At 52.7% G+C, this 16,123-nt stretch overlaps 9 protein-coding genes across 9 annotated transcripts; 2 read left to right on the forward strand and 7 right to left on the reverse strand.

Moving 5' to 3' along the window:
• Positions 1 to 192: 192 nt before the first annotated feature.
• ASPBRDRAFT_49104 (uncharacterized protein) lies at positions 193 to 1,031 on the reverse strand. Its single transcript, XM_067626252.1, has 2 exons — positions 745 to 1,031; positions 193 to 678 (listed from the first exon to the last, which is right to left on the reverse strand). Exons 1-2 carry the CDS (start codon positions 809 to 811, stop codon positions 338 to 340), a joined length of 408 nt encoding a protein of 135 aa, XP_067473456.1. The 5' UTR covers positions 812 to 1,031; the 3' UTR covers positions 193 to 337.
• On the reverse strand, positions 981 to 6,094 carry ASPBRDRAFT_49106 (uncharacterized protein). Its single transcript, XM_067626253.1, has 12 exons — positions 5,773 to 6,094; positions 4,966 to 5,715; positions 4,634 to 4,913; positions 4,354 to 4,587; positions 3,566 to 4,302; positions 3,355 to 3,517; positions 2,971 to 3,303; positions 2,811 to 2,922; positions 2,577 to 2,764; positions 1,911 to 2,529; positions 1,781 to 1,861; positions 981 to 1,727 (listed from the first exon to the last, which is right to left on the reverse strand). The coding sequence occupies exons 1-12, from the start codon at positions 5,980 to 5,982 to the stop codon at positions 1,160 to 1,162; spliced, it is 4,275 nt and encodes a 1,424-aa protein (XP_067473457.1). The 5' UTR covers positions 5,983 to 6,094; the 3' UTR covers positions 981 to 1,159.
• Positions 6,095 to 6,596: 502 nt separating this feature from the next.
• On the reverse strand, positions 6,597 to 7,398 carry ASPBRDRAFT_59883 (uncharacterized protein; the record flags this gene model as incomplete). Its single annotated transcript, XM_067628129.1, has 2 exons — positions 6,597 to 6,886; positions 6,912 to 7,398. 2 exons carry the CDS (start codon positions 7,396 to 7,398, stop codon positions 6,597 to 6,599), a joined length of 777 nt encoding a protein of 258 aa, XP_067473458.1.
• Positions 7,399 to 7,893: 495 nt separating this feature from the next.
• On the reverse strand, positions 7,894 to 8,896 carry ASPBRDRAFT_138381 (oxidase ustYa family protein; the record flags this gene model as incomplete). The annotated part of the gene is made up of 2 exons (XM_067618991.1): positions 7,894 to 8,576; positions 8,614 to 8,896. 2 exons carry the CDS (start codon positions 8,894 to 8,896, stop codon positions 7,894 to 7,896), a joined length of 966 nt encoding a protein of 321 aa, XP_067473459.1.
• A 452-nt stretch (positions 8,897 to 9,348) lies between these two features.
• On the forward strand, positions 9,349 to 9,774 carry ASPBRDRAFT_59885 (uncharacterized protein; the record flags this gene model as incomplete). Its single annotated transcript, XM_067628130.1, has 2 exons — positions 9,349 to 9,427; positions 9,479 to 9,774. The coding sequence occupies 2 exons, from the start codon at positions 9,349 to 9,351 to the stop codon at positions 9,772 to 9,774; spliced, it is 375 nt and encodes a 124-aa protein (XP_067473460.1).
• Positions 9,775 to 9,986: 212 nt separating this feature from the next.
• On the reverse strand, positions 9,987 to 11,810 carry ASPBRDRAFT_59886 (uncharacterized protein; the record flags this gene model as incomplete). Its single annotated transcript, XM_067628131.1, has 4 exons — positions 9,987 to 10,161; positions 10,209 to 10,320; positions 10,374 to 11,550; positions 11,625 to 11,810. The coding sequence occupies 4 exons, from the start codon at positions 11,808 to 11,810 to the stop codon at positions 9,987 to 9,989; spliced, it is 1,650 nt and encodes a 549-aa protein (XP_067473461.1).
• Positions 11,811 to 12,761: 951 nt separating this feature from the next.
• On the reverse strand, positions 12,762 to 13,988 carry ASPBRDRAFT_35246 (uncharacterized protein; the record flags this gene model as incomplete). The annotated part of the gene is made up of 1 exon (XM_067623325.1): positions 12,762 to 13,988. The coding sequence occupies one exon, from the start codon at positions 13,986 to 13,988 to the stop codon at positions 12,762 to 12,764; it is 1,227 nt and encodes a 408-aa protein (XP_067473462.1).
• ASPBRDRAFT_428294 (uncharacterized protein) lies at positions 13,627 to 14,425 on the reverse strand. The gene is made up of 2 exons (XM_067624876.1): positions 14,054 to 14,425; positions 13,627 to 13,664 (listed from the first exon to the last, which is right to left on the reverse strand). The coding sequence occupies exon 1, from the start codon at positions 14,327 to 14,329 to the stop codon at positions 14,102 to 14,104; it is 228 nt and encodes a 75-aa protein (XP_067473463.1). The 5' UTR covers positions 14,330 to 14,425; the 3' UTR covers positions 13,627 to 13,664; positions 14,054 to 14,101.
• Positions 14,426 to 14,648: 223 nt separating this feature from the next.
• ASPBRDRAFT_59888 (acyltransferase family protein) lies at positions 14,649 to 16,085 on the forward strand (the record flags this gene model as incomplete). The annotated part of the gene is made up of 1 exon (XM_067628132.1): positions 14,649 to 16,085. One exon carries the CDS (start codon positions 14,649 to 14,651, stop codon positions 16,083 to 16,085), a length of 1,437 nt encoding a protein of 478 aa, XP_067473464.1.
• Between the last annotated feature and the right edge of the window lie 38 nt (positions 16,086 to 16,123).

Consider the following 16,123-nt stretch of genomic DNA (forward strand, 5'->3'; position numbering starts at 1 on the left):
ATACCAGATCGGCCCAATCAGAGTATTGTAGTACGGCCGAAATAGAATTAGCTCGGTACTATATACACCACCGAAGGCACAACAATAGGAGCTGCACATATGAAAAAACCACAGTGTAGTACTATACTCCATTGTATAAACTACTGAAATACAAAGCAATGTAGGAAACAAGATCAGATCGAAATCTCTGTAGTCTGTACATAGTCTACTTTGTCTCCGAATATCCACAGAATGAACCTTATCCGCAGCAAACCCCTATCCCCACGGTCGCAACCGCCACCAACCCCAACTACTAGTTACCACCTTTGCACCTACCTACACTGTAACTAATATCTATCTACTGTCGATCCTCCACCCCCAAAGGCCTCTTCCCCACATCCTCGACATTCCTCCTCTTCTGCTCCGCCGACTGATTCGGATCCGACTTAATCTGAGCATCCGCGGAAGTCTGTTCCTCGCCCTCGTGGGCTTCGCTAGTGGGTCCCCGCTGGGCGGATATCGGCGACTGCACCGATCGGGTATCGGCGGTGTCGGAATGGCGCGCTTCCTTGCCGCGCGAGTAATTGATTCCTTGTGACTCGGGATTGCTAGACTGGGGGTTCGCTACGTTGGAGGAGTGGCCTGGGGATGCTTCTTTGGTTGCGAAGTGGCGGGTTGTTGCTGTTGTTGTTGTTGATGCTGCATGGTTGGGGTTGGCTGTTAGTGTGGTGATTTGGGGGAGGGGATTGGTGGTGTGCTGCTCACTCCATAGTAGGCGATGGGGTTGGGTGCGAAGAGATTGTTGACGGAAGAGGGGGAGTAGGGAGGTCATTGTGAACTATTTGCAATGAAAGGGCTGTTTGGACGTAATTGAGGATGTATTGTGGTGGCTTGCGTGGAAGAGGTCTATATAGGGAGATAGGCGTGACATGGTGATGACTTCATACTTGGTCACTTTTGGATTCATGGGTTGCTCGAGAAGCTGCAGCTTACTTTGCCTTCACGTATGACGAACAATGGCGTCGCTTCCGATAAGCTTTGGCCAGCCGCGATGGTGTGAGACGTAGGGAGATACTTGGCCTCTACCGCGTTAACGATCAATAGTGGAGAGTTAAGGTGATCATTACTGGGCCTAAGGTCTAGTGAGACCTAGATGAAGAGTAATGATTTCGCCTCGCTATTATCCCAGAGTCTGATCTCTCACGATACGACCATTTTCCATCTCAATAACTCTTTCTGCACCCTTCACCGTATCAGGCCGGTGCGATACATGGAGAACCGTATATCGACCAAACACATCACTTATAGCCTTCTGCATCAGCTCATCCGTGGCAGCGTCTGTTCCACTTGTTGCTTCATCGAGAATCAGGATGCCACCACTATCGCGACCATCATTATCGCGATTCCATTTCCGCACCAGAGCGACTGCTAATGCAAACAGTCTTTGCTCGCCTTGGGATAAGGAGGTCGATGTCAGTTCCGCATCCAAACCCCCACGAGATGTGACAAGAGAAAGTAGGTTCGCCTTCTCTAATGCTGAAAGTAAAATTGAGTCTGTAGAACCACCAGTCGGGTCCAGGTTGAAGCGGATGGAGCCGGGGAGAAAGAAAGGGTCCTGGGGAATGGCAATGATACGCGATCGGAGCACATCTAGTGGGATGGTGGAAATGTCTACCCAGTCAATTGTAATTGTGCCGCTTTGGGTCTCAAGGAGTCGCAGAAGGGTCGAGACTAATGTGCTTTTCCCGCTTGGATCGAGGTCAGTCAGTGGAAGGAATAAATCGCATGTTTCCGTACTCACCTGCCAGTTCGTCCACGTATAACCACTTTCTCTCCAGGATTTATGGTTAGACTAATATTGTCCAACGCGCGTGAGACGCCACTGTTAAGTTCATTAGTCAATGCTTCTAATAATGGCCAGGGGCACTCACTCATAAGAGGCAGAAACAGATGCGATATCGATTTTCCCGTCAACAGGCCAAGTTGATGAAGGGATCACTGGCTTCTGTGGTTGATGCTCAGTGGGTGTTTTCATTTCAAAAGATCTTGTCCTCGCGATTGCACCAAGGGATGTTTCCAGGCCCGTCCAGCTGGTCACAACTTCCTGCAGGGTCTGGCTGAATGCCATGATTGCAGTCAAGGAGACTCCCAGTTTCCCCGGATCGGTTGAGCCTCGTAGAGAAGTTGCCAGCGCAATGAGTATCACAGCCAGGCAAGCAACAAGAAGATCAAGAACAACGTTGAGCCATCGCTGAATGCAATAGAGAAGGTAGTAAGGCTTTTGAGAATCGTCAAGACGGCGCAGGCACTCGGCTACAAAAGATCGCTGCCATCCAAGGCCACGAATTGTAGAGATCCCGTCAAGAGTCTCCACAAACATTGTATACAGTGGGCTTTTGGCTTCCAGATCAAGAAACCGGAGCTGCCTGGATGTTCGCAAGTAGACCTTCTGCGCGCAGTATAACACCAGTAAGCATGGGATAATTGTCAGAGCCATATAGCTGGAGCCCAGCGAAATCAAGGCAACCTGGGCGAAGCACTGTGCAACACCTGCGGATAAATTAGCGCCGGACTGTAGAAATAGTAGTTGAACGCACTTAAAACCGTGCCAAATGCCATTGTGGGTAGTACAGCGTCGACAAGGGTCATGTCCTGGCTGAACCTGTTCAGGATGACGCCGGTATCAACCTCAGCGAAGAAATGCATCGGTGCATTTACTACGGTTCGGACAAGGATCTTGTGTAGCTCCAATCCGGACCGGATGACGATCTTGATCATGATTTGCCTGTTGACGGTCAGCTTAGCATGCAGCCGTGTGGTCAAGAGCCTACCATATCATTAGCCCCTGCGAGCCCGAGGCAGCTACGGCCAGTAGAACGTAGACACCAATGAACTGGGCGGCCTTCTTTCCGTTGTCATCAGTGAATAACTCCAGCCATATTTCTGACATCCCGTTAGACGGATTGGAATCACAGTCAGGGGTGTACTTACGAGGGAACACAGAGGAAAACGTGTGTACAACAATAATCGTGCAAGCAACCAATGTGTGGCGCCATCCGATCGCCTTCAGGTAATAGGTATAGACTGCAGTATCGCCCATACGGCGGGATATATCAGCTATGTCATCGACAGTAAGGGTTTCGACCTTTTTGGTAGACGCCTCCTCTCCGCTATTAGGGGTGGCAGTTGGGGTCCCTGGATTGGCATCCGTCGTGTCGGGATATGCATTCGAGGCGAAGCCTAAGCTCCGCATGGTGCCTTGCTTTTCGATCTGCCCACTTGAGCTCAAGATAACAATGTTATCTGCGAAGCGCAGATGCTGGTCTAGACAATGTTTAGTTATGGCTACAAACGTATCGTGTAACAAATACTAACCCGAATGAGTCGCCATCATTACAGCCACACCAATTCGCCGGCATACTCCATTAACGCCAAATAGAGCCTCTGCGACATACTGTGCCGTCTTGCTGTCAACGGCACTTAAGGCATCGTCTAGCACAAGAAGAGTCTTTCTTGAGTAGATAGCCCGAGCCAGTGCCTATATGTTTGTTAGCAACCTGAAGGGATTTTGTAGGAGGTAATATACCAGACGCTGCTTCTGTCCTCCACTCAGCTTGAGAGCCCCGCTACCGACCACGGACTGATCACCCTGCGGCATTCGAGAGATGTCCTCTTCTAATGCACATGCCCTAAGTACCTCTCTATACCAATCATAGTCTATCTCGGAATAACCACAGATGTTGTTGCGAATGGAGGTGTTTTGGAGCCAGGGAACCTGGCTGCAGTACGCAGCATCTGGCCGCATTCGTGTAACTGTTCCTTGCCCACATGGTATCTCCCCTACAGCCGCTTTCAACAGGGTTGACTTCCCAGATCCTACTGGGCCAGTAATCATGGTTATTGACCCCGCCTTGACGGCTAAGTTGATACCCTCGAGGGAGAATGCGGATCCAGTGGCTGGACGTATATACGCATCCGTCATGGTAAGAACAGCATGATCGGATGCCTTTGGTGCCAGTACCTTTAGTTCTACGGCTGATCCATTACTAGTAGAAATATCTGGCTCAGTGTCAAGGTCCCCTTCAGATGGCGAAGAACCTATGGGCGAGATGAGAAATTTGTGAATGCGGTCAAAGGCACCCAAAGCGGCAGTTATGGCCGGGATTGATGCCAATAACTGTAGCGCGGGGCTCGTGATAAGGCTGATAATTGCAAGGGATGTGAATGCTTGTACTGTCGACAGTGTCTCTGAATGATCAATTTTTGCGCGAATAACGAAAGCCGCAAACGTGACGAGAGCGGCACACATCTGTGGCAAACTCGCTTTATACTGTCAGTTCGCTTGGTTAAGGCCGGGATAGAGTGCATACTTACAAACCACGTTGAGCCACACAATCAACCATCGAAAGTCCCTGGACAAGTCTAGCTCACGCTCTCGTTGCGCCTGAAGGGAGTTCGCGAGCACTTCAGATAGACCGAGCATCTTGACACTCTTCATTGACTTGAGCGCCGTGGAGATTATGCTGACTCGCCTTTGGATAGCCCCAACCCATACTTTTTGCCTGGCAGGCATGAAAGTGGCCATATACATCTGAACCGATGTACATACTAGAATAGTTAGTGGAAAGAATAGTTTAGGTGAAAGAAGACCTACTGAGGATCACAAGAATCGGGGCTACACAAACAGCCGCGAGCTGCCTCTCTAGTAACCAGATACCGATAGCGATCTCCACCAAGCGGGCCCACATCTCGCTAGCTTGCTCCAGAGACCGCGCGATCATGTCAATGTCAGTACTCATTAGTGTAACCGCAGCCGATTCATCGCGGGTTCCATCAGGAAGAATCATGGTGTGGTCGTAGATCAAAGCAACTGCTGCGCCGCGGAACATCGTGATCATACGAAATAATTGGTGCTTGTAATGCACCGTTGATACCTAACTCGGTCAGCTATATCTCAGAAGTTCAGTAAGCAATACGGCTGCATACTGCAATCCCGCCATAAATGAGCGCCGCAGCCCCAATCAACCCGTAACCTTCATTTCTGATCAGCTCTGTATTTGGTCTCTGTAGGTGCTCCAGTGCGCGCTGGATGAAGAATGTCTGAGCGTAGCTGAACCCAATGAGGCAGAGTCTTGGGAATATAGTACGAAGAACCGCCCAACGCAGACTGGTAAAAGTTGCCAAAATCAGGCTTCGTGTTTGGCTGGACTGGTACCGTTTCCAGGCCCTTCCAATCTTCCGCCTCAGGCCTGCGGAGTCCAGGTCTTGGTCCGTCGGGAACAAATCCTCGAGCGTTAAGAGCTTCCGAAAACCGTTCACAAATAGACGGTTCAGCCACCAGAAAACGGTGCGAGCGAATACTCCACTGGTAGACTCGGGTGGTATAGCGAGAAGTGGCCCTTTGAGATAGCTGCGTTTGTTCTGGGCTTCCAACGCCAGCAAAAGAAGCTTCAGTGCAACCGTTGTTGCAGAGAGAGCTCCGAGGGAAGATGGATAATGCCGGATGAACAATGTGCGGACTTGCACAGCATCGAAGAGGGTTGAAAGGAGAAGGTAGATGCTCAAGAGCGATGACGGGCGTACTGACCGATCGTGTTCGATGGTCGATAGGATAGCTATTGATAGCGCATCCACCAGCGACAAGGCGACAGCAGGTATGGCAGTCCGGACTAGGTCATGGCGTGCCCATTCGACCACTGAGGCGATCTGTAGAGCGACGAGACAAACTGCGACGGCCTTACTTGGTCAGTCCGGCTACTGTCAAAATCCTGCGTTGTATAGGGGCCAACTAACCAGCTTTTGCCAATGGGCGTTGTTTGCAACGGTTTTGACATTCTCTGGGTAGAGCGACCAGATGCGCCACGGCACCAGGAGGAGAAATATGGCCGATGGGCCAATGGAGAGGATACTCTGCTCGAAGAGCAGAGTGAAGTCAAATGTTGCTGGACACGCGACGACGGGTCCGAACGAGTCATCCGCGGCGGGGGAGCAGCTAGCCGCCATGGTGAAGTGAGGGAAGCATACGGAAGTGATAGACGAGGTAAATGGAAGTATGCTAACAACGCGATCTCTGAGGTAGAGAAGAAATGAAGGAAGACATGGCGATGAAGGACCGCGACAGGAGAAATAAAAGGAGGACAAGAGGCGCGATAAGATGGAAGTGTGATGGCTCGTGACTGACCAGGGTCCCTGGTCTGAGTGCGTCAGCGCATGGCGGCCTCGAGGCGGCCTGAAGCGCTCCCTTTGTCTTGTGCTTACGTCTTGTTGTTAGCGTTCCCCTCAGTAGATGAGCTTGAGTGTAAGAAGCTTTCAGTTTCTTACTACAAGGCTAGCAGCTTCTGCGTCTTACCTACGTTTCTGAACTACGATCGGAAATCGCCTACATGACAAACAAACCATTCCGGGCTTATTTATCCGGGATGTCCGATTTAGGTGAAGCCGAAAGGTGTACATCAATCGCAGTACATATCGCCAATAGTATGGCTACTACTCGGAAAATTAGAAGACGGAAGTTCATATATCAAAAGCTACAACGTCCCAGCTGCCCAATTATCTTATTACAGCATGTTTTACTTTATACCCGACTATACTCTATCATATCTCCCTAATGACTAATCTCATCCAGTCCGGTATGGCTCCGGCATGGAACAAGCGTCCTGGCACGCAGCTTCCTTCAGAGTAAACTCGCTATCCTTCACAGTGCCCTTAACATGGGAAAGCTCAACAGCATTGATTTCACTATCTCGAACAGTCCTCCATAACGGCTCTGGATCCCTGCACTGGTGTATATGTCCAATGCCATCGATAACGAGGATTCGGTTCCCATCTTCATTGATCGCTGAATGAGGTGGCTCAATCGTATCATCTGCTGCACAGATAATGGCCTTTCTATAGTCAGAACCTTGAGCTTCATCATGACAAAGGTCACCGACACACCTGGGCAATATAATCAAAGCAATGAGCCCAGTGCACTGCATCCTCATGACGATTACCCGAATGTGACGGCGAGGTTGAGGCACCGTGATGTTGAGATGTTTCCGGAAAGATGAGCCCTCGGAGGACTGTCAGGCAATGCAGCTGATGGAACATGGAGATGCCGTAGTCGGTGATGGTGTGGTTGTCGGTTCGGACTTTCAGGATCCCGCCATTCTCGGGGAGGAGAAGAGATTCCCATGAGCGACCTGTATCATGAGATGGAGAGGCATCGGACTGAGCTCCCAGTAATGGAGTTAAGGATTGGAATTTCCGGGTGATTCGATGTGTACGGCGAGAGGATTCGCTGGGGCAAACATGGATTTGAAACTTCTGTGAGAGGCTGGCTAAGCTGCCAGCTGAACTGAATATGATACCAAGCGTTGAGAAGAGGAGAAAGATGATAGTTGCGAGTATGCTATAGAGAAAGCGTCTTTGGTTGACCATACTGGCTTCCTGATCACATCCTGTGTTGGGAAGAGGGATGGAGAAATCGTCTTACTACGAGGTGCTCATGTCAGACTTACCAAGGTGCAACCTCCCACACACCAAACCCCATCCCGTGCTGCAGTGCCTCGGCTCAGCCGGACAGGTTGCCTCGTGCATGGTGTGGTTACATCGCATAATTCATTTCTGGGGGCGCACATTGTACCCCGGAGAGGGGCCAATTGATACCAAGATGTCAGCTAGATACTGGGATGTATACAGGGTTGCGCTTATCACTATTACATTTCCGTGGGGTAATTGACCAATCAATATCTACATAGTGTCTTATCAGCTTCTTGGTGGCGTCTGCAGGGATGGATGATCCAGCAAGCTTAGTTTAAGGCTTGACAACTCAGACGCCATCCACAGCCCAACCCCGCTCCCATCCTTCCCCAGGTAAGCAGCCGATCTTCAGCAATAGTACCCCATTCAAGCAATCAAATACGCTAAGCCTGATCATCCAATGACGCCACTGTCGGAGCCATCATCAGGATTCGACTTATACCAACCAAACAGCTCCTTGAACCGATGCGACATCACCCGCGCCTCTGCCTCGGGAGGTTTTCTAATGGCTGCAAACTCGTCCACATCAACCGAGTTCTCCTCCTGCCAGTGCAAGATGGCGTCAAAATCACGACATTTATGGTTCACACTAAAGTCCGGGAAGGCATTCAGCTGCGCATCCGCCCAGTAATGGGTGTAGATGTCGACATTGGCGTTGCACATCAGGTTCTGGAGCAGCAGGTAGGTGCAGTGAGAGATATGCGTCCGATGCATGTCAGAGGGCGGGGTGCCCGGCGGCCACTTCTTCCCATAGTAGTGGTCAAAGTACGCTTCGCGCCGCAGCCAATCCAGACAATGGATCTGATGGAAGACATCGAGTCGTCCAATGTACGCGTCGGACCCAAAGCCAAAGCTTTCAGGCCATTTGGCTGCTTGGTCTGGATCCCGGCCCAGTTTGACCACGTCATCGCGACTGATGGCGATGGGTCTGATGTTCGCCAGTCGATTCCAGGCTGCGTCTACCTCGGGACTGGGGGGCTGGCGGTAGATGGGGAGGGGATCTGGCTCCAGCAGCGTTGCATTCATTTTCTTGCTGATGAGGGGTATCTCAAGGCGATCGAAGACAGGAGCTACAACTGGTTAGCGGACTGAGGGTGCTGATGCTCGGGTCACACTCACAGTACTCGGAGGTCTGTCGTAAGAGATGGTTTGGGTCGCTGATACCCCGGACGATGCTGATAGTCATGGCAAAAAGAAACAATGACAGGGCGAAAACAGTCACATTGAGCCAGAGAAACAGTCGATGTCGTCTAGTATAGTGTTCAGACCGCTGGGGTGTCTGCTTTATGAGAGATACATCTTCCTCACTTTGAGTATCACCAGAGACGCTGTAAACCGCGTCGTCGTTGTCTTTGGTTCCCAGCGGTTCGTATGCTGGAGATACAGCCGGCTTCATTTTCTCAGTCTGTCAGATACCTGAGTGAAGATTGGTAAGAAAGATAGACTCATTTCTTGGTGCCAGGAAGTTCAAATATTCTCGCTTTAATCATGATGGTCAGCTGAATCCGCAACATCCCTGGCAATTGCAGGATGCATCTATTGTCGGTCCAGTACACATTAGTGCTTATGAACTGTCGCCCCGCACATGCCATCCAGTATGGCGTCAACACCGATTTTCCTGTTTGAACCAGGCGCAGATGCTTCCTGCCGTCACAGTCACACTGATGCGAATGACCTACACCTTGGCTGTGTAGCTGTCACCCCGCCTGATCACTGGAGCTAGGTGCAAGGAGACCGGATGCCCAAAAATCACATAAATAACCCCTTCTTCTGGCCTTCTGCTCGTTAGATCATCTTTCGCCCTACTCTCAAATTCCAGCAGACTTCAGTGAAACCTACCAGCTCAAAATGAAGTATTCATTCCTCCTCTCGGCAGCCTATGGACTGTTGTTGAGTCCCATGGCTATGTCTGCCCCGACAGCGAAGCGTATGCTGCCCCCAGAGATTTGATGAACATGCAGCTAACATACTTCAGCAGCAGTAACCCTTCGCGTCAGATCAGAGGACTTCCATGCTCTCAAGGAGAAGCGCGATAATGAGGCCACTGCGCTATATGCGTACATTGTAGCCGACTCAGAGCTGGACAAGGAGAAGCGCGATGACGAGGCTACTGCGCTATATGCGTATATTGCCGCCGACTCGGAGTTGGACAGAAAGCGTGATGATGAAGCCACTGCGTTGTATGCATACATTGCGGGCGACTCGGAGCTAGACAGAAAGCGTGATGATGAAGCCACTGCGTTGTATGCCTACATTGCAGCTGACAGCGAGTGAGCTGATTAAGCTTGGGGCATGCTGCTGTTCTAGAGAACATGGGCTCGTTTTTTAATCTGCCGTTGCGTTTCTATGAGATGAGTGTCATATAATGAGCCCTATGTCTCCTGTTCCTGTGCGCAGTAACTGAAATCAGACTATTGCTGCGTTACTGGCATTTGTGTTTTGAGGGATACTCTGCCTACCTACAAAACCTGCTTCTTCCATAGCAATCACCCCCACAAAAGATTCCATCTCGCCCACTTGCTCCGCTGAATGGGTACATTGTCCGGGTCATTCCGACACTCGAGCAGCGCTTGCTCCAGCGGCATCTCATAAGTCGACACCAATTCCGTCTTCCTGTAGAACTTGTAGCCCAGATAGAAAGCCAGGACTAGCGGGATGTCCCTACATCAGTTAGTACAACATCTCCATCCAGACGGAGTCCGACTCACAAATACGACGACACGAAGCTGGACGCATCCCAATTGCCACGAGTGAACACCGTGAATCCACCCGTGAGCAAAACAATCACGCACATCACTAGAGCGAACCAGGACGTATACACTGCTTTCATCAGCCAAATACCCTCTATCTCACCATAAACTTGGTTTACTTACCAGACCACCAATGATGCCACGGCATCTCCGCCGTATCCAGCCCCTGCGCCTTGAACCCCCTCATCAACCTTATATGATTCAACGCAATGGTCCCCCACGACACGAGTACCCCAGCAGCCGTCAAATCCAACAACCAATTAAACACCGTATACGCCTCATTCTGACAGGTCAGATACGCCAACGCCGACACCGCAATCTGCGCGATCGCACACGCATACGGCACCCCATGCCTCGTGGTGCGCAGAAACACCGTCGGCGCATGGCCCTTCAGCGCGAGACCATACAACGTGCGCGTCCCCGCCAGAATACTCTGATTCGACGCCGACCACGCCGACGTCAACACCACAGCATTGATAATCGACGGGACGGCTTTAATCCCCGCGTCTGATGCAGCAATCACAAACGGACTCTGCGCAGCCGTACCAGATTCACTGCCCAATCGGGGATCATTACTAGGAACAATCATCCCCACGATCAGCACCGCGAGAAAGTAGAAGATCGTCACGCGCATAAACACCCGTTTACACGCGCGCGGGATATTCTGTCGCGGATTGGCCATCTCCGCTGCGGCTATGGTTAGACTTTCCACCCCGGAGAAGGAGTAGACTGCATTGGTCGTGACGGCCCAGAACCCGAGGAACCGGCCCCAGGAGCCCGAGGCGATGTATTCGACGAACGGGCCGGGGTGTTTCCAGTAATGGAATCCGAGACGCGGAGTGCCCGGGACGCCGCCGAGATCGATGACCAGGCCCATGAGGATGATGCCAATGATGAGGAGGATCTTGAGAATGGCGAAGATGAATTCGACTTCCCCGTAGACGCGGATGAAGAGGAGCGAGACGATTGCCGAGATGACGATCAGGATCGTCACCCAGATAGCGGGGTTTAAAGTGTCATTCCAGTACTGGATTAGGACCACGGCCGCGGAGATCTCACTGGGCACGGACATGAAGCACCCGTACACGACGTTCCAGCCGATTGCGAACCCGAGCGCTGGATCGACGAGCAGCTCGACGTGCCGCACGAATGATCCCGTCACGGGCATCAGGGCTGATACTTCCCCGAGGGCGATTTGCACCGCGCACACGACCAGGCCGATCAGTGAGTAGCCGAGGAGAGCGCCGAGTGGGCCGCCGGTTTGGATGGAGCTGCCGAGACCGAGAAAGAGGCCGGTTCCCTGGTAGATTATTTAGTGAATATTCAGGTCATGACATCTTGATTCGTAGCCTTCAGGGAAAGGGGACTGCTTACAATGGCACCCGCGATGGCTATCATCTGGGTATGACGCTCTTGCAACCCCTTGCGTAGATTCTGGGCCTCTTCATCGTGGACAATGCGCGGTGTGCGATCTCCAACTTTGGGGAGCGCCGGGCCTGGTTCGAGCGCGGGCGCGATGAAAACATCCGGGTTCTTTGAGGTATTATGGATATCATCCATGGTTGCAACTCAAAATTGAGGCGGATGTGATGGGAGGAAAAAAGCAAACAACTCACGATAAGCTGAGCTGCTGGTGGGGGGAATTGGCGATCATTTTATGCTGGCGATACCGCATCAACTTTCATTTGGTGTGATTGGGCACTCGGCGATGGCGACATTCTAGCGCCGCATGGGATCTTTCTTATCTGCCATTCACCGATGGTTTGAATAGTGATTGTTACCTCTTGTCCTCCACTATTGCGTGGCTTTAGCGCGATGGATGTAGAATTTACTAAATACTATGCAGTTAGTTACCTAACTAGTTACTGCCATGACTAACCAAGCAATATCGGGAATGCCGTCGCTCCATCACACTCTATCTTCAGTCTTGGCAGCAGGCATGGTTTCTTTTTCCGACACCAGCAGATCCTGCACGCAGTCAGAAACTTCAGGAAGCTGCGTAATCGGAGAGACCATTGCTTATTGCAACCCAGGATAAGCCATTGCGTCTGACTACGTCGTGCAACTGGTATGTCCACTCCAGATAAGTATTGTCACAGCCAAACCCACAAATGCCACTGATAGTAACTAATATCACAGGGCGTCGGAGTTTGTACTCCGGAGCGGTGGAACAGACAGCCTACCGTGTAACTAACTCGTCGCAATTCTGTCACGGTTGTGAGTATCAGCACGAGGGATGCCTGCAGGGTGCTAAAAATAACCGGACGATTAGTGAATAGCACTGGTTATCCATCATCAGTCAACATCACGAGCATGAATTTTATTCCATATAGTTAACAGACAAGCTCGGTCTTTTTGGACCTCATGTATACCATCAAATCTAAAACCATTATACATCATACGCCATAAGTCAATGAAACATCAAAATACCCTTCCGACCCCCCGAACAACCGGTACTCCAGATCGATAGTCATCTAGTAATTATTCTCATTCCCCCATGCTTTCCTTCTTTTACTCAATGGCGAGTCCAAGATCTCCATCACCCCCCGCTAAATCCTCGACCGACATCTCAGCCTCGGCAGCATCCGCAGCCTGCTTCATGGCGATCTGCTGCTCCTGTTCTTCCGGCGACAGGGCCGCGAACGCTGCCGTGTTGGCATCCCACTCCGCCACACATTGCTTATTCCAATTGCATTGTTCCACCTCGCCGTAGAGAGGGTGCTTGAATCGCGGGTGTCGGTTGGGCCACCCGGACGCGTGGTAGTGGTGCTTGACCAGCGCCGATCGCGCATTGTGGTTTCCCGAGTCCGAGTGACCCTGGCCGGCCGCAAAGGCCTCCACAGTGAGCACGAGGATCCCCCCCACCAGCTTGGACTCGGGGATATCGTGGAATGTTTTCCAGGTCACTTCCTGGCCGGTGCGGGCGCTCATCTCGGCCAGGACCGCTTCGGTGAAAGCAGATGGCCCGGTGCCACTGATGATGTCGTCGAAGTCCAGCTCGAGATCGGAGATGGGCTTGCCCTGCTTGACGGAGTGATCGTGCAGCCACTCGAGGATGCGGTTGACCAGCCGCATCATGACGGGCTGGCGGGGCTTGCTGATAAAGGTCCATTGACAGAAGGATTGGGACTTGGGACCCAGGATGGCATGGTCATTGAAGTCGGGTTCGTCGATTTCGACCCCAATCACCAGGTCCATGTCGGCTTCGTTGAAGCGTTCGGGGATGAAGCGTTCGAGCGGCCGCAGGGCTTCGACGTCAATGTCGGCGTACACGCCCCCGTCCACGTACATCACGAGGTAGCGCAGCAGATCGGCCTTGATGATCTGCGCGGTCAGGGAGCGGTAGGTCTCGACGATGTCGGGACGATTGAGGCCGTCGGGCCCAAAGTTGGTCTCGACATAGTGTAGGTCGTTCTGATCGGTCAGCACCTCGTAGCGGTAGCCGGGATTCGTGGAGGTCCAGCTCCGGGCCACGTTCAGGTCTCGCTCTTCGAACTCGAAGGGGTTGACCTTCCAGGACTGCCAGATCTTGCGAGGGAAGAGCCGGCACTTGCTCTGGCGTGCGAGGCCCCCGTGAAACTCCGCAAAGGTGCCCGTCAACGAGAGATAGAACACGAGACAAAAGACCGCCAGAAACAGCGGCACCACCCGGCGAACCTGTCGGGGGAGACAGACACCCGACAGAGCGGGCATAGCAGGCATAGCAGGCATGGCCGGTATGGGAGTCTTCAACTGCATTGTGATGAAACTAACCCAACTGAACCCAGGAGGGAGGGGGGAAAAGAGACGAGGGGTTTACCGACGGACGAGCGAAGAGAAAACACACACACGCTGCTGAGGGCCAGAATGTTTTATGAGCCAGCGCGAGCCGGTCTGACTAGATCAGCTCTCCCCGCAACGCGCGGCCAGAAATCAGCGCCATTCGGACCTGACCAGGGCCAATTCAGGGCATTTGCACCCTTCGAAGCTATATTACGGGCTCCACCCACCTGCGTGCCGCTAATGTTCTTAGCTTCGCGAGGGCCCCGGCTGAGAGGAGCCCGACCCGGTGTGCCTGTCGAGCGATTGGGTCGAGGCATATTGTAGGCTTGTCGATCGCATTTGCCAGAGCCCGGGGTTGCTGGAGAGCGAGAGACTATCTACCTCGGGTCTTGGGCTGTGAGCTTGGTCCGGATGGGAAATGAGTCCGATGCATGTGCTTCTTCGCCAAGCGTCCTAGACACATTGAGCTGACTACGGCTCTGCAGTGTGTCGATCGGACACCCAAGTCGAATGTTTGTGGGCATTCTGAGTGTCAGTGTCATCAGTATTTTTCTCTTTATTCAAATATCACCCCTCATCGTCAGCCCGCGAGACTCCGTCTTGACGACGCGTTTTGCTCGACTTTTGTCTCCCACCATGCCCGTCCGTACGCTCTCGCCAGACCGTGAAAAACCCATTCTACCTCTCTCGGTGGATTTGAAGAGCAAAGTCCGCTGGCTCAGTGTGCTCCTGCCGTCCTTCCTGTCGTGGGGTGGGAGCAGCACTGCCTCGTCGGGAAAAGCCCGGCGAACGGCGTATCTGGACGGACTGCGCGGGTTTGCCGCCTTTCTGGTGTACTGGGGACATCACGAATTATGGGCACACGATGGCATGGGCGCGGAGCGCATCTTCGAAAATGCGTATGGATATGAGAAGCAACATTATCTGGTCGCCTTCCCCGGCATTCGCACTTTCTTCTCCGGGGGCCACTTTGCGGTCAGTGTCTTTTTTGTGCTGTCGGGCTACGTGCTGTCCGCCAAACCGCTGGCGCTGATCCAGACGGGCGAATATCTTCACCTGAGCGACAATCTGGCCTCTGCGCTGTTCCGGCGCTGGCTGCGTCTGCACCTGCCCGTGATCGCCACCACGTTCATCTATCTCACCTTCCTGCATCTCTTCCACATCCGCGCCACGCCGGAATTAAAGGGCACCTACGGGGAAGAGGTGTGGAACTGGTATATCGAGTTTAAGAATTTCAGCTTCATTTTCCGCGGGGGTGGTGAGCCCTGGTTCACGTACAATTTCCACTCGTGGTCCATTCCCGTCGAATTCCGCGGATCCATCATCGTGTACACGGCGCTCCTGGCGTTTTCCCGCCTGCGCCGGAACATGCGACTGGCGGGGGAGGTCGGACTGATCTTCTACTTTCTCTACATTGCCGATGGCTGGTTCGGGGCGCTGTTCATCTCGGGCATGCTGCTCTGTGATCTGGATCTGCTAGCCGCACGCGACAACCTGCCGGACGTGTTCCTGATGCTGGGACCGTTCCAGGAGGGGATCATCTACTTTCTGTTTGCCGTCAGCATCTACCTGGGCGGCGTGCCCTCTCGCACCTGGGACCTGCAGGCGCTGCGGGACTCCCCCGGCTGGTACTATCTGTCCTTCCTGAAGCCCCAGGCGGTGTTTGACTACAAGTGGTTCTATCTGTTTTGGGCGTCCACCTTCCTGGTGACGGCGATTGGGCGGATCGGCTGGCTGAAGAGATTTTTCGAGCTCCGCTTCAACCAGTATCTGGGGCGGATCTCCTTCGCCTTCTACCTGGTGCATGGACCGGTGTTGTGGGTGCTCGGGGATCGGCTGTATGCGGCGGTGGGTTGGGTGCGCGATTCGCATGCCTCGAATTGTCCCGCGTGGATCGATCGCTTCCCGCTCCCCCGCACGGGGCCTCTGGGGTTGGAGGTCAGTTTCCTGGCGACGCATTTGATTCTGCTGCCAGTGACCCTGTGGTTGGCGGAGATCGTCACCCAGTTGATTGATGAGCCGAGTGTACGATTGGCTCAGTGGCTGTATCGACAGGCCACGACGCGTCATTGATGCAGTTGGCCAGGTATCTCCGAAATGAAAATGTCTCA

Source organism: Aspergillus brasiliensis (assembly GCF_001889945.1).
Source record: "Aspergillus brasiliensis CBS 101740 unplaced genomic scaffold ASPBRscaffold_22, whole genome shotgun sequence".
Lineage (NCBI taxonomy): Eukaryota > Fungi > Ascomycota > Eurotiomycetes > Eurotiales > Aspergillaceae > Aspergillus > Aspergillus brasiliensis.